Genomic DNA, 12,215 nt, shown 5'->3' with positions numbered 1-12,215 from the left:
CATGATAGCCATCTCTGAGATATGGTTACAAGGCTGGGACCTAAACATTCAAGTATATTTGACATTTTGGAAGGATAGGAGGAAAGAAGGTGGTGGGGTAGATCTGTAAATAAAGGACAAAGTAGGTGCAATCGTGAGGAATAATCTTGGGTTAGAAATCAAGATGTGGAATCAGTTTGGAAGGAGATTAGGCATTGGTTGGGATAGTTTATAAGGCCTGCAGCAGCAATTTAACATCAGGACAGAGTTTATATTGTCATGTCAATGTCCCTTTAAGAAAGGTTTGACCACACATGGCTTGTAGCATGGCTTCAGTGATGTCATTTGTGGGTGGAGCTGTGGCTGTCAGGTGGGAGGGGGTTTAGTGTTTTTGTTTCAGTTTCGGTTTGTTGTTAATATTTGTAGTGAAAGTACCTTTAAGAAATGGGTGTTTACTACTGCAGTGATGTCAGAGTGTGGGTGGAGCTGGGCTGATTGTCAGCTTTTTACTTTCGTTTTTGAGCCGGCTGCAGGGTGTGTTTTAGTTTCATTTTCAGAGCTGGATAGCTGCAGTCAGGTGTATGAATCACTCTCTGTAATCTAAAGGCTGTAAAACGATCCTTTGGTGATTTAAAACTAATAACAGTCGTGACCTTAACCTGATGTGCTTCTGGTCAATGGTGTTTTAAGTCTTATGGATGTTAAAAGGAAAGCCTAAAGGTGTTGTATTCTTTGGGGCTGTATTTGAATTAATGGTTGCTAAGATGTGCACTGTATGTTTTAAAAAGGTTAACTTGAGTTCATAGAATAAACATTGTTTTGCTTTAAAAACTTACTTTTCCATTTCTGCTGTACCACACCTGTAGAGTGGGCCGTGTGCTCCCCATACCACAATCTATTAAAAGTTGTGGGTCAGGTGAACTCCATGATACACTTTGGGGTTCTCGAAACCCTGGCCCATAACAATACAATTTGGAATTTCTGAGCCCTGGCCCATATCAATATCAAGAAATAATGATGGTTTACAAGAAAGTTACTCAATAATCATAGGTGATTATTGGGGGGAGGCTAATTATTACAATTGTAGGCGGGAACTGAAGAACCTAGATTGGGGGAGGATGTTTGAGGGTAAATCAACATCTGACATGTGGGAGGCTTTCAAGTGTCAGTTGAAAGGAATTCAGGACCAGCATGTTCCTGTGAGGAAGGAGGATAAATACGGCAAATTTGGGGAACCTTGGATAACGAGGGATATTGTAGGCCTCGTCAAAAAGAAAAAGGAGGCATTTGTCAGGGCTAGAAGGCTGGGAACAGATGAAGCCTGTGTGGAATATAAGGAAAGTAGGAAGGTACTTAAGCACAGAGTCAGAAGGGCTAGAAGGGGTCATGAAAAGTAATTGGCAAATAGGGTTAAGGAAAATCCCAAGGCTTTTTACACGTACAGAAAAAGCAAGAGGGTAGCCAGGGAAAGGGTTGGCCCACTGAAGGATAGGCAAGGGAATCTATGTGTGGAGCCAGAGGAAATGGGCGAGGTACTAAATGAATACTTTGCATCAGTATTCACCAAAAAGAAGGAATTGGTGGGTGTTGAGTCTGGAGAAGGGTGTGTAGATAGCCTGGGTCACATTGAGATCCAAAAAGATGAGGTGTTGGTCGTCTTGAAAAATATAAAGGTGGATAAGTCCCCAGGGCCGGATGGGATCTACCCCAGAATACTGAAGGAGGCTAGAGAGGAAATTGCTGAGGCATTGATAGAAATCTTTGAATCCTCACTGTCTTCAGGTGATGTCCCAGAGGACTGGAGAATAGCCAATGTTGTTCCTTTGTTTAAGAAGGGTAGCAAGGATAATCCAGGGAACTACAGGCCGGTGAGCCTTACGTCAGTGGTAGGGAAATTACTGGAGAGAATTCATCGCGACAGGATCTACTCCCATTTGGAAGCAAATAGACGTATTAGCGAGAGGCAGCACGGTTTTGTGAAGGGGAGGTTGTGTCCCACCAACTTGATAGAGTTTTTAGAGGAGGTCACAAAGATGATTGATGCAAGTAGAGCAGTGGATGTTGTCCATATGGACTTCAGTAAGGCTTATGATAAGGTTCCTCACGGCAGACTGGTACAAACGGTGAAGTCACATGGGATTAGAGGTGAGCTGGCATGGTGGATACAGAACTGGCTAGGTCATAGAAGGCAGAGAGTAGCAATGGAAGGGTGTTTTTCTGATTGGAGGGCTGGGACTAGTGGTGTTCCGCAGGGATCAGTGCTGGGACCTTTGCTTTTCGTAGCATATAAATGATTTGGAGGAAAATGTAACTGGTTTGATTAGTAAGTTTGCGGACGACACAAAGGTTGGTGAAATTGCGGATAGCGATGAGGACTGTCAGAGGATACAGCAGGATTTAGATTGTTTGGAGTCTTGGGAGGTGAGATGACAGATGGAGTTTAATCCGGACAAATGTGAGGTAATGCATTTTGGAAGGTCTAATACAGGTAGGGAATATACAGTGAATGGTAGAACCCTCAAGAGTATTGACAGTCAGAGAGATCTAGGAGTACAGGTCCACAGGTTACTGAAAGGGACAACACAGGTGGAGAAGGTAGTCAAGAAGGCATACGGCATGCTTGCCTTCATTGGCCGGGGCATTGAGTATAAGAATTGGCAAGTCATGTTGCAGCTGTATAGAACCTTAGTTAGGCCACACTTGGAGTATAGTGTTCAATTCTGGTCGCCACACTACCAGAAGGATGTGGAGGCTTTAGAGAGGGTGCAGAAGAGATTTACCAGGATGTTGCCTGGTATGGAGGGCATTAGCAATGAGGAGCGGTTGAATAAACTCGGTTTGTTCTCACTGGAACGACGGGGGTTGAGGGGCAACCTGATCGAGGTCTACAAAATGATGAAGGGCATAAACAGAGTGGATAGTCAGAGACTTTTTCCCAGTATAGAGGGGTCAATTATGAGGGGGCATTGGTTTAAGGTGCGAGGGGCAAGGTTTAGAGTAGATGCACGAGGCAAGTTTATTACACAGAGGGTAGTGGGTGCCTGGAACTCGCTGCCGGAGGAGGTGGTGGAAGCAGGGACGATAGTGACATTTAAGGGGCATCTTGAATTGGATGGGAATAGAGGGATATGGACCCCAGAAGTGTAGAAGATTTTAGTTTAGACAGGCAGCATGGTCAGCGCAGGCTTGGAGGGTCGAAGGGCCTGTTCCTGTGCTATACTTTGTTTTTTGTTGTTCTTTGTTCTTGTTCTCTGATTCACGTCATTGACTTGCTGATTCATCACTAACGGATAAGAGACATTTCATTCCTGTCACTGAGACTCCAATGCCCTTCCATTCACAGCCTGAGTATTAGAGTGGGATTCGGGACAGAGTTCATGCCTGCTCACCTTGAGTGCGTCTCCTCCTAGCCGGACATGCCGTAGTCCTCGTGGATCGGATTGGCGGTGCAGCTGCAAGTATACAGAGAACCCAACTGAGGTCAATCGTGAAGATGAATCAAAGTGTGACCGACGTGCAATAAAAACACAGGTGACTCCAGGGTGGAAGCTGCCTTGTGAGAGAACGGCCTGTCTTTTATTTATTTGTTCTTTCATAGAATGAAATTGAAATGAAAATCGCTTATTGTCACGAGTAGGCTTCAAATGAAGTTACTGTGAAAAGCCCCTAGTCGCCACATTCCGGCGCCTGTTCGGGGAGGCTGGTACCGGAATTGAACCGTGCTGCTGGCCTGCCTTGGTCTGCTTTCAAAGCCAGCGACTTAGTCCTGTGCTAAACCAGCCCCAACGATGTAGGTGTGTGTCATGGGATAGGCCAGCATTTGTTGTCGATCTCTTAATGCCCTTGAACTGAATGACATCTGAGGCCATTTTAGAGGGGGGCAGTTACGTGTCAACCACATTGCTGTGGGTCTGGAGTCACATGTAGGCCAGACCGGGTGAGGACGGCAGATTTCCTTCCCTAAAGAATGTTAATGAACATCTGGTAGTTTCATGGTCGTTAATGAACCAAATGGGTTTTTCCAACTCCCCCCCCCCCCCCCCCCCCCCCCCCCCCCGCCCCAGCCCCAGGGAGGTGGTGATATGGTGGTATTGTCACTGGATCAGTAATTCAGAGATCCATGATACGCTCTGGGGTCCCTGGTTCGAATCCTGACATGGTAGTTGGTGAAATTTGAATTCAATAAAACTCTGGAATTAAATTAAAAGTCTAAAGGTGATCAATGAAACCATTGCTGATTGTCGTAAAAACCCATCTGGTTCACTAATGTCCTTCGGAGAAGGAAATCTGCCGTCCTTACCTGGTCTGGCCTACGTGTGACTCCAGGCCCACACAGCGATGTGGTTGAGTCTTAACTGCTCCTCTCTAAAATGGGCCAGCAAGTTCCGGGGCAATTAGGGGTGGGCAACAAAAGGAGATCTGCCATGCTTATCTGGTCTGCTTTACACGTACCCTGAGAGCAGCGATGGACTACCGAGGCTGGTGAGTGACCCTCCTCCATCTCAGCGGGCCGCAGGATTGAAACCGGGTTTGTTCACTGACCATGACACCATGAATAAGATTGAACAGGTTGAGTATTTCATAACGAGTTATCGAACATGCTTGACCATTCGTATATTAATAGAACTCTCATCAACTTCAAATGGTAAAAACAAAATAAATATTTCCACGTTGGGCTCAGAGGCAATGCACGGCTCTCACAGTCAATGCTGTGAGCAATCAGCACGCTCCTCCCTTCACTTGTGTGTTGTTTTACGTGTGAATCACTTCAGCCGTTTCGATAGGAGGAAAGCCAAGTGGGTGAGAATGAGTGGAATGTGGTACCTCTGCGCATGGGCAAAGATGAGCAAAATAGTTTCCTTGGCCGCACTCGGATCCAAGATGTGCCTCTCCCCTGCCCCCGCCCGGACCGCTGGTTGCCCGCACAGCGACTGTAATGTGATTGTCTCTGAAATGGCCCAGCGACGTGCTCAGCTCAGGGCAACGTCCTTCCGATGACCCCCACATTCCAGGAATAAAATATAAATGATGAATTGAATGTAAATCCCACTAGTTGCCATAATGGTCCTGGTTTGATGAATAGTCAGAGTGAAACTGAGGAAGACTGGAACAGGGGAGACTTGCCTATTCACAGCACAATGTCAAGAGGGCTAAACTCACCTTGAATCATTTCATAATCAGCACAGAGCGAGATCGCAATAGGCAGATCCCCCCCTCCCCCTTAGTTTTATCTGAACACACACGCTATTGAAGTGCCAAGCAAGCTGTTCAAGATACGTCTCATTGCTGATTTGTCCCACAACACCACTCTGGTATCCACACACTTACACACACAGCCTGAGCATCAATGCAGAATTGAAGGCTGCTTTGGTGCTGACTCACCTGCACCCAGGTGACTCCAGTCCGATTGGTCAAGTGCCGCTGCAATACAACACAGAACATACTTCAAATGAAACAATGAGAACAAATCAAAATGCGATGAACACACATCAGAAAATTCATTTCACAGGGATGGAGCGTGCTGGAACGGCCATTTTCCTGACTAATCTTTATTGTCACAAATAAGCTTACATTAACACTGCAATGAAGTTACTGTGGAAAAACTCCTAGTTGGCACCTGTTCGGGTACACTGAGGGAGAATTCAGAATGTCCAAATTACCTGTCAGCACATCTTCTGGGACATGTGGGAGGAAACCGGAGCGCCCAGAGGAAACCCACGCAGACACGGGGAGAACGTACAGACTCCACGCAGACAGTGGCCCAAGCGGGAATCGAACCTGGGACCCTGGCGCTGTGAAGCAACAGTGCTAACCACTATGCTACCGTGCCACCCATTGTATTCAATTGACCCTGGGCAGTATAACCATCTGGATTTAGTCAGGTTCAACATGAAAAGTCCCACCTTGTTGCAGGTTACCCTTGGTAGCCTGTCAAGTATTCCCCGCTCCTGCATAACTGCGGTTTATCTCCCGTAACATCCTGTTCACGTTGCAAAATCCAATAACTCTACAGGGTTGAAAAAAAGTTCCCACTCATACATTTCTTTCTATTTCCATGCATGTAAAGTTATAGATCAGTCTAATATTGTCTTTAGATCGAAGGAAGCTCCTACAATAAGTTCCCATCAAGGATAAATTCTTATGTTTCTCAACAAGAACAAGAGCAGATTTAGTTGGTGGAATGATGTTCAGTGTTGTGACCCTGCCTCTCATCTGTTACTCTCTCTGTGTGTGGCTCAATGTTAAAGTTGCTCCAGATCCCCATTGCAGAGAGTGAACAAACATTTGGACCATCAAGTCCATGATGCCGAGCAATCCAACCACTCCCATCGCCCAGCACCAGCCCTCCATATCTATTTGCCTCCGTTATCTATCCAGTTTCCTGTTTCCACTCCTACCAACCACGTCAGCAGCAGATTCCAGGTTACGACCGTTCAAAACACTTTACAAAGGCTTTAAAACCCATATCGAGACCTTGCACTGTATTCTCTTCAACCTTCCCTGCCACTTCATGGAATTAGATTTTAGAAATCAAATTCCCTGGACAGAATCGGGCAGCACGGTAGCATAGTGGATAGCACAATTGTTTCACAGCTCCAGGGTCCCAGGTTCGATTCCCGGCTTGGGTCACTGTCTGTGCGGAGTCTGCACGTTCTCCCCCGTGTGTGTGTGGGTTTCCTCCGGGTGCTCCGGTTTCCTCCCACAGTCCAAAGATGTGCAGGTTAGGTGGATTGGCCATGATAAATTGCCCTTAGTGTCCAAAATTGCCCTTAGTGTTGAGTGGGGTTACTGGGTTATGGGGATAGGATGGAGGTGTTGACCTTGGGTAGGATGCTCTTTCCAAGGGCCGGTGCAGACTCGATGGGCCGAATGGCCTCCTCCTGCACTGTAAATTCTATGGCAGAATCTACTTTTCACAAATCCATGTTCTCATTAATTGTGCAAACCTGTCCCAGTGCATGCTGAAGTGTTATTATATTTTGTTATTTAATATTTACATTATCCATTAGGCTTATTTAAATATGCATTTGTGAGATTATCCCGGCGCCGGGCATGCTGGGAGACTTGGCACATTGGTTGCCACAAAAATGGACCAGTCATAATGGCACCTGGGAGGTTTGCCCAGATCATTAGAAACTCCGGGTGATTGGGGACAGGGTATGGTGACACCCTGGCACACCTTCTGACACCCAGGCACCTTGGCACTGCCAGCATGGCACTCTGACCGTGCCACTGATCTGCGAGGAAATGGCTCAAGGGCAGCCTCAGCAGAAACACTACAATGCCAAAGAAAAGGCTAAGTAAGGGGTGATTAGATGGATAGAAGGGTCTTTCTCCACTGCAGCTACTGAGAAATACCCCGCTAAACACAGCCAAAACCTGACATCGAAGTCTCCGGTTGAATCGTGCCCTATGTCTCATTATTTGCTCGCTATTCACATATTTACATAGAATTTACAGTGCAGAAGGAGGCCATTCAGCCCATCGAGTCTGCACCGGCTCTTGGATAGAGCACCCCACCCAAGGTCAACACCTCCACCCTATCCCCACAACCCAGTAACCCCACCCAACACTAAGGGCAATTTTGGACACTAAGGGCAATTTATCATGGCCAATTCACCTAACCTGCACATCTTTGGACTGTGGGAGGAAACCGGAGCACCCGGAGGAAACCCACGCACACAAGGGGAGGATGTGCAGACTCCGCACAGACAGTGACCCAAGCCGGAATCGAACCTGGGACCCTGGAGCTGTGAAGCGATTGTGCTAACCACTGTGCTACCATGCTGGTAGGGCACCGGCCCTTGGAAAGAGCACCCTACCCAAGCCCACACCTCCACCATATCCCCATAACCCAGTTACCCCACCCAACACCAAGGGCAATTTAGCACCACCAATCCACCTCACGTGCAGGTCTTTGGACTGTGGGAGGAAACCGGAGAATATGATGAATACTTTGCGTTCTTTATTATATTAACTGCTATTTTTCTCACTTTGCCAATCTTATTGTCTTCAACACATCCGCATTCAATTTATTGTATCTGGCCTGGATTTCACTTGAAGAATTTACCTGACACCCATTCTCTGGGTGGGAGTTTGTGACACCCCCCCCCCCCCCCCCCCGCCCACATGGCGTTTTGTTCCGGTGGCGGAGGCAGGTGCCATGGGCCGATGGGTGGGATTGGCCCATCCCGCTGATGCCCGCAGCATTTTGTCTGGCTGGGAACCTGTGCCGCTGGGGAATGGAGAGGCAGCTGCGTGGTAATCCAGTAATCCAGAGACCCAAAAATGTGCTCTGGGGAACCGAGTTCAAATCTCACCATATCAGATGGTGAAACTTGAATTCGATAAAAAATCTGGAATGAAAAATCTAATAGAACAGTACAGCACAGAACAGGCCCTTCATGTTGTGCCGAGCAATGATCACCCTACTCAAACCCACGTATCCACCCTATACCCATAACCCAACAACCCCCCCCTTAACCTTACTTTTATTAGGACACTACGGGCAATTTAGCATGGCCAATCCACCTAACCCACACATCTTTGGACTGTGGGGGGAAACCGGAGCACCCGGAGGAAACCCACGCACACAGGGGGAGGACGTGCAGACTCCAACAGACAGTGACCCAGCCGGGAATCGAACCTGGGACCCTGGAGCTGTGAAGCATTTATGCTAACCACCATGCTACCCTGCTGCCCCTAATGATGACCAGTGTCGATTGACATGAAATAAAACATCTGGTTCACTCATGTCATTCAGGGAAGAAATTTCCCGTCCTTACCCGGTTAGGCCTATAGGTGACTCCAGACCCGCACAGCGATGTGGTTGATTCGAAATGCAATAAATGCCGGCCCAGCCAGTGATGCCCATTTCAGTAACCAAGGAAGCAAACGGTAGGGACTATGGTCACTAGATGGCACGGTAGCACAATGGTTAGCACTGTTGCCTCACAGCACCAGGATCACAGGTTCGATTCCTGGCTTGGGTCACTGTCTGCGCGGAGTTTGCGTGGGTTTCCTCCGGGCTCTCCAGTTTCCTCCCACAAGTCCCGAAAGACGTGCTGGTGGGTAATTTGGACATTCTGATTTCTCCCTCTGTGTACCCGAACAGGCGCCAGATTTGTGGCGACGGGGGGAATTTCACAGTAACTTCATCGCAGTATTAATGTCAGCCTACTTGTGACAATAAATATTATTATTATTAGAGTGAAGGGTGAGGCTGGTAGAAGGAAGGAACCCTGGATGACTCAGGATATTCGAGGCCCTGGTCAAAAAGAAGAAGGAGGCATATTACATGAAATGAAAAATGAAAATCGCTTATTGTCACGAGTAGGCTTCAATGAAGTTACTGTGAAAAGCCCCTAGTCGCCACATTCTGGCGCCTTTCCGGGGAGGCTGGTACGGGCAGCTGGGATCAAGCGGATTCCTTGAGGAGTATAGAGGTTGTCGGAGTAGAGTTAAGAAATAAGAATTAAATCAGGAGGGCAAAAAGGGGACATAAGATTGCTTTGGCTGATGAGGCAAAGGAGAATTTAAAGAGCTTCTACAAGCACATAAGATCAAAAGAGTAACGAGGGAGAGAGTAGGACCTCTTAAGAATCTACAAGGTCATCTATGTGTGGTTCCACAATGGGTGAGATCCTAAATGAATATTTCTCATCGGTATTTACTGTTGAGTAAGGCATGGATATTAGGGAACTTGGAGAAATATTGTGATTCTTGAGGAGTGTACATATTACAGAGAAGGAGGTGGTGGAAGTCTTTAAGTGCATCAAGATAGATAAATCCCTGGGACCTGATGAAATGTATCCCTGGACGTTGTGGGAGGCTAGGGAGAAAATTGCGGCTCCCCTGGCAGAGATATTTGAACTATCGGCAGCCTGAAGATTGGAGTGCAGCAAATGCTGTGCTTTGTTTAAGGAGGGCCACAGGGAAAAACCTGGGAACTACAGACCGGTGAGCCTAACGTCCGTGGTGAGTAAGTTGTTGGAAGGTATTCTGAGAGACAGGACCTACAGGCGTTTAGAGAGGCAAGGACAGATTAGGGACAGTCAGCATGGCTTTGTGAGTGGAAATGGATTAGGGACAGTCAGCATGGCTTTGAGAGTGGAAATGGATTAGGGACAGTCAGCATGGCTTTGAGAGTGGAAATGGATTAGGGACAGTCAGCATGGCTTTGAGAGTGGAAATGGATTAGGGACAGTCAGCATGGCTTTGTGAATGGAAATGGATTAGGGACAGTCAGCATGGCTTTGTGAATGGAAATGGATTAGGGACAGTCAGCATGGCTTTGTGAGTGGAAATGGATTAGGGACAGTCAGCATGGCTTTGTGAGTGGAAATGGATTAGGGACAGTCAGCATGGCTTTGTGAATGGAAATGGATTAGGGACAGTCAGCATGGCTTTGTGAATGGAAATGCTGGACTCTCCGATTTGGAGACAAAGTCACTGTGCCGGCGTGGGAACGGTGGTGTTTTCCTTCAGGAAAACTGCCGCGAAACGTCCGCCGATTCCCTGTTTTTCAGGCTAACAGGGAGGCAATATAGAGCATCCGGTGTACTTGGAGGAGTGCTGGGTCCATCGCCGCACATGCGCACGGTGGCAGCCTGCAGCGGCTGCACCATGCTACATAGCGGACTCGCCTCACAAAATAGTCCCCGCTTCGGCCGGCTTGTGCGCCCCGGACCGTCCCACCACAGTGCACCCAGCCCCGAATATGTCCACCCCTGCCCGTGGATCGGCCCTCTCCCAACTGTGGCGATGCCGGACTGAGTCTGCAGCCGCCACGCTGAGTTCCCGACGGGTCAGACCGTACGTGTCCCACGCTGTCGGGACCTCGGATAGTCGGGGACGGACCATCACGGGTCGGGCCTCAGCTAACGTACCATGGATTCGGCGTGCAGCGTACTCTGTAAGAATGCTGCTTTTCAGGAGGCGGAGCTTCGTGAAAGCGGCGCCGCCACCAATTTTGGTGTCATCGGGGATTCTCCGCCCCCCTCGCCAAACGCGATGTCGGCGTCGGAGAATCCAGCCCCATACCTCACAAATTTGATTGAGTTTTTTGAAGGGGTAACCAAGAAGGTGGATGAGGACAGTGCGGTCGACGTTGTCTACATGGACTTTAGCAAGGCCTTTGACAAGGTACTGCTTGGTAGGTTGCTGCATAAGGTTAAATCTTACAGGATCCAGGGTGAGGTAGACAATTGGATACAACATTGGCTTGGCGACCGAAGCCAAAGGGTGGTTGTGGAGGGTTGTTTGTCAAACTGGAGGCCTGTGACCAGCAGTGAGCCTCAGGGATCGGTGCTGGGTCCACTGTTATTTATTATATATATTAATGATTTGGATGAGAATTTAGGAGGCATGGTTAGTAAGTTTGCTTGTAAGATTGGTGTCATAGTGGATAGTGAAGTTTATATAAGATTACAACAGGATCTTGACCAATTGGGCCAGTGGACGGCTGAATGGCAGATGGAGTTTAATTTGGAGAAATGTGAGGTGATGCATTTTGATAGATCAAATCAGGGCAGGACCTACTCAGTTAATGGTAGGGAGTTGGGGAGAGTTACAGAACAAAGAGATGCAGGGGTCCAGGTTCATAGCTCCTTGTCGCAGGTGGACAGGGTGGTGAAGATGGCATTCAGCATACTGGGTTTTATTGATCAGGATATCGAATACAGGAGTTGGGACATCTTGTTGAAGTTGTACAAGACATTGATAAGACCACACATGGAATACTGTGTTCAGTTCTGGGCACCCTATTGTAGGAAGGATATTGTTAAACGAGGCGGGTACAATTTTGTCTTTTAAAAAGCATTTAGACAGTTATGGGAAAAAAAAAATGAAAATCGCTTATTGTCACGAGTAGGCTTCAATGAAGTTACTGTGAAAAGCCCCTAGTCACCACATTCCGGCACCTGTTCGGGGAGGCTGGTACGGGAATCGAACCGTGCTGCTGGCCTGCTTGGTCTGCTTTAAAAGCCAGCGATTTAGCTGAGTGAGCTAAACCAGCCCCAGGAAAGATGGGGATAGAGGGATACGGGCCAAATGCGGGCAATTGGGACTAGCTTAGTGGCAAAAACTGGGCGGCATGGACAAGTTGGGCCGAAGGGCCTGTTTTCATGCTGTAAACCTCTGTGACTCTTACTCCTCGTCTCGTTGCCTCTCGTTACTCGCACGCCCGCTTCAATGTTCTGACTAATCTGTTTCCCACCCTGGGGGGGGGGGGGGGG

General features: G+C 47.9%; 1 protein-coding gene across 7 annotated transcripts in view; it reads right to left on the bottom strand.

The window, feature by feature from the left end:
* LOC119966628 overlaps positions 1-12,215 on the bottom strand; it is a 292,892-nt gene that overhangs the window by 33,098 nt on the left and 247,579 nt on the right. For all 7 annotated transcript variants that reach the window (XM_038798641.1, XM_038798640.1, XM_038798634.1 and 4 more), the window contains 2 exons: positions 5,362-5,400; positions 3,369-3,431 (listed from right to left, as the gene is read on the bottom strand). In XM_038798641.1, coding sequence (XP_038654569.1) covers positions 3,369-3,431; positions 5,362-5,400 — 102 coding nt within the window. The remainder of the gene's footprint in view (positions 1-3,368; positions 3,432-5,361; positions 5,401-12,215) is intronic.

The sequence above is a fragment of the Scyliorhinus canicula genome, chromosome 5 (genome assembly GCF_902713615.1).
Source record: "Scyliorhinus canicula chromosome 5, sScyCan1.1, whole genome shotgun sequence".
In the NCBI taxonomy this organism is placed as follows: Eukaryota; Metazoa; Chordata; class Chondrichthyes; order Carcharhiniformes; family Scyliorhinidae; genus Scyliorhinus; species Scyliorhinus canicula.
The sequence above is the reverse complement of the archived record's forward strand: the minus strand, read 5'-3'. Positions and strand labels throughout refer to the sequence as shown.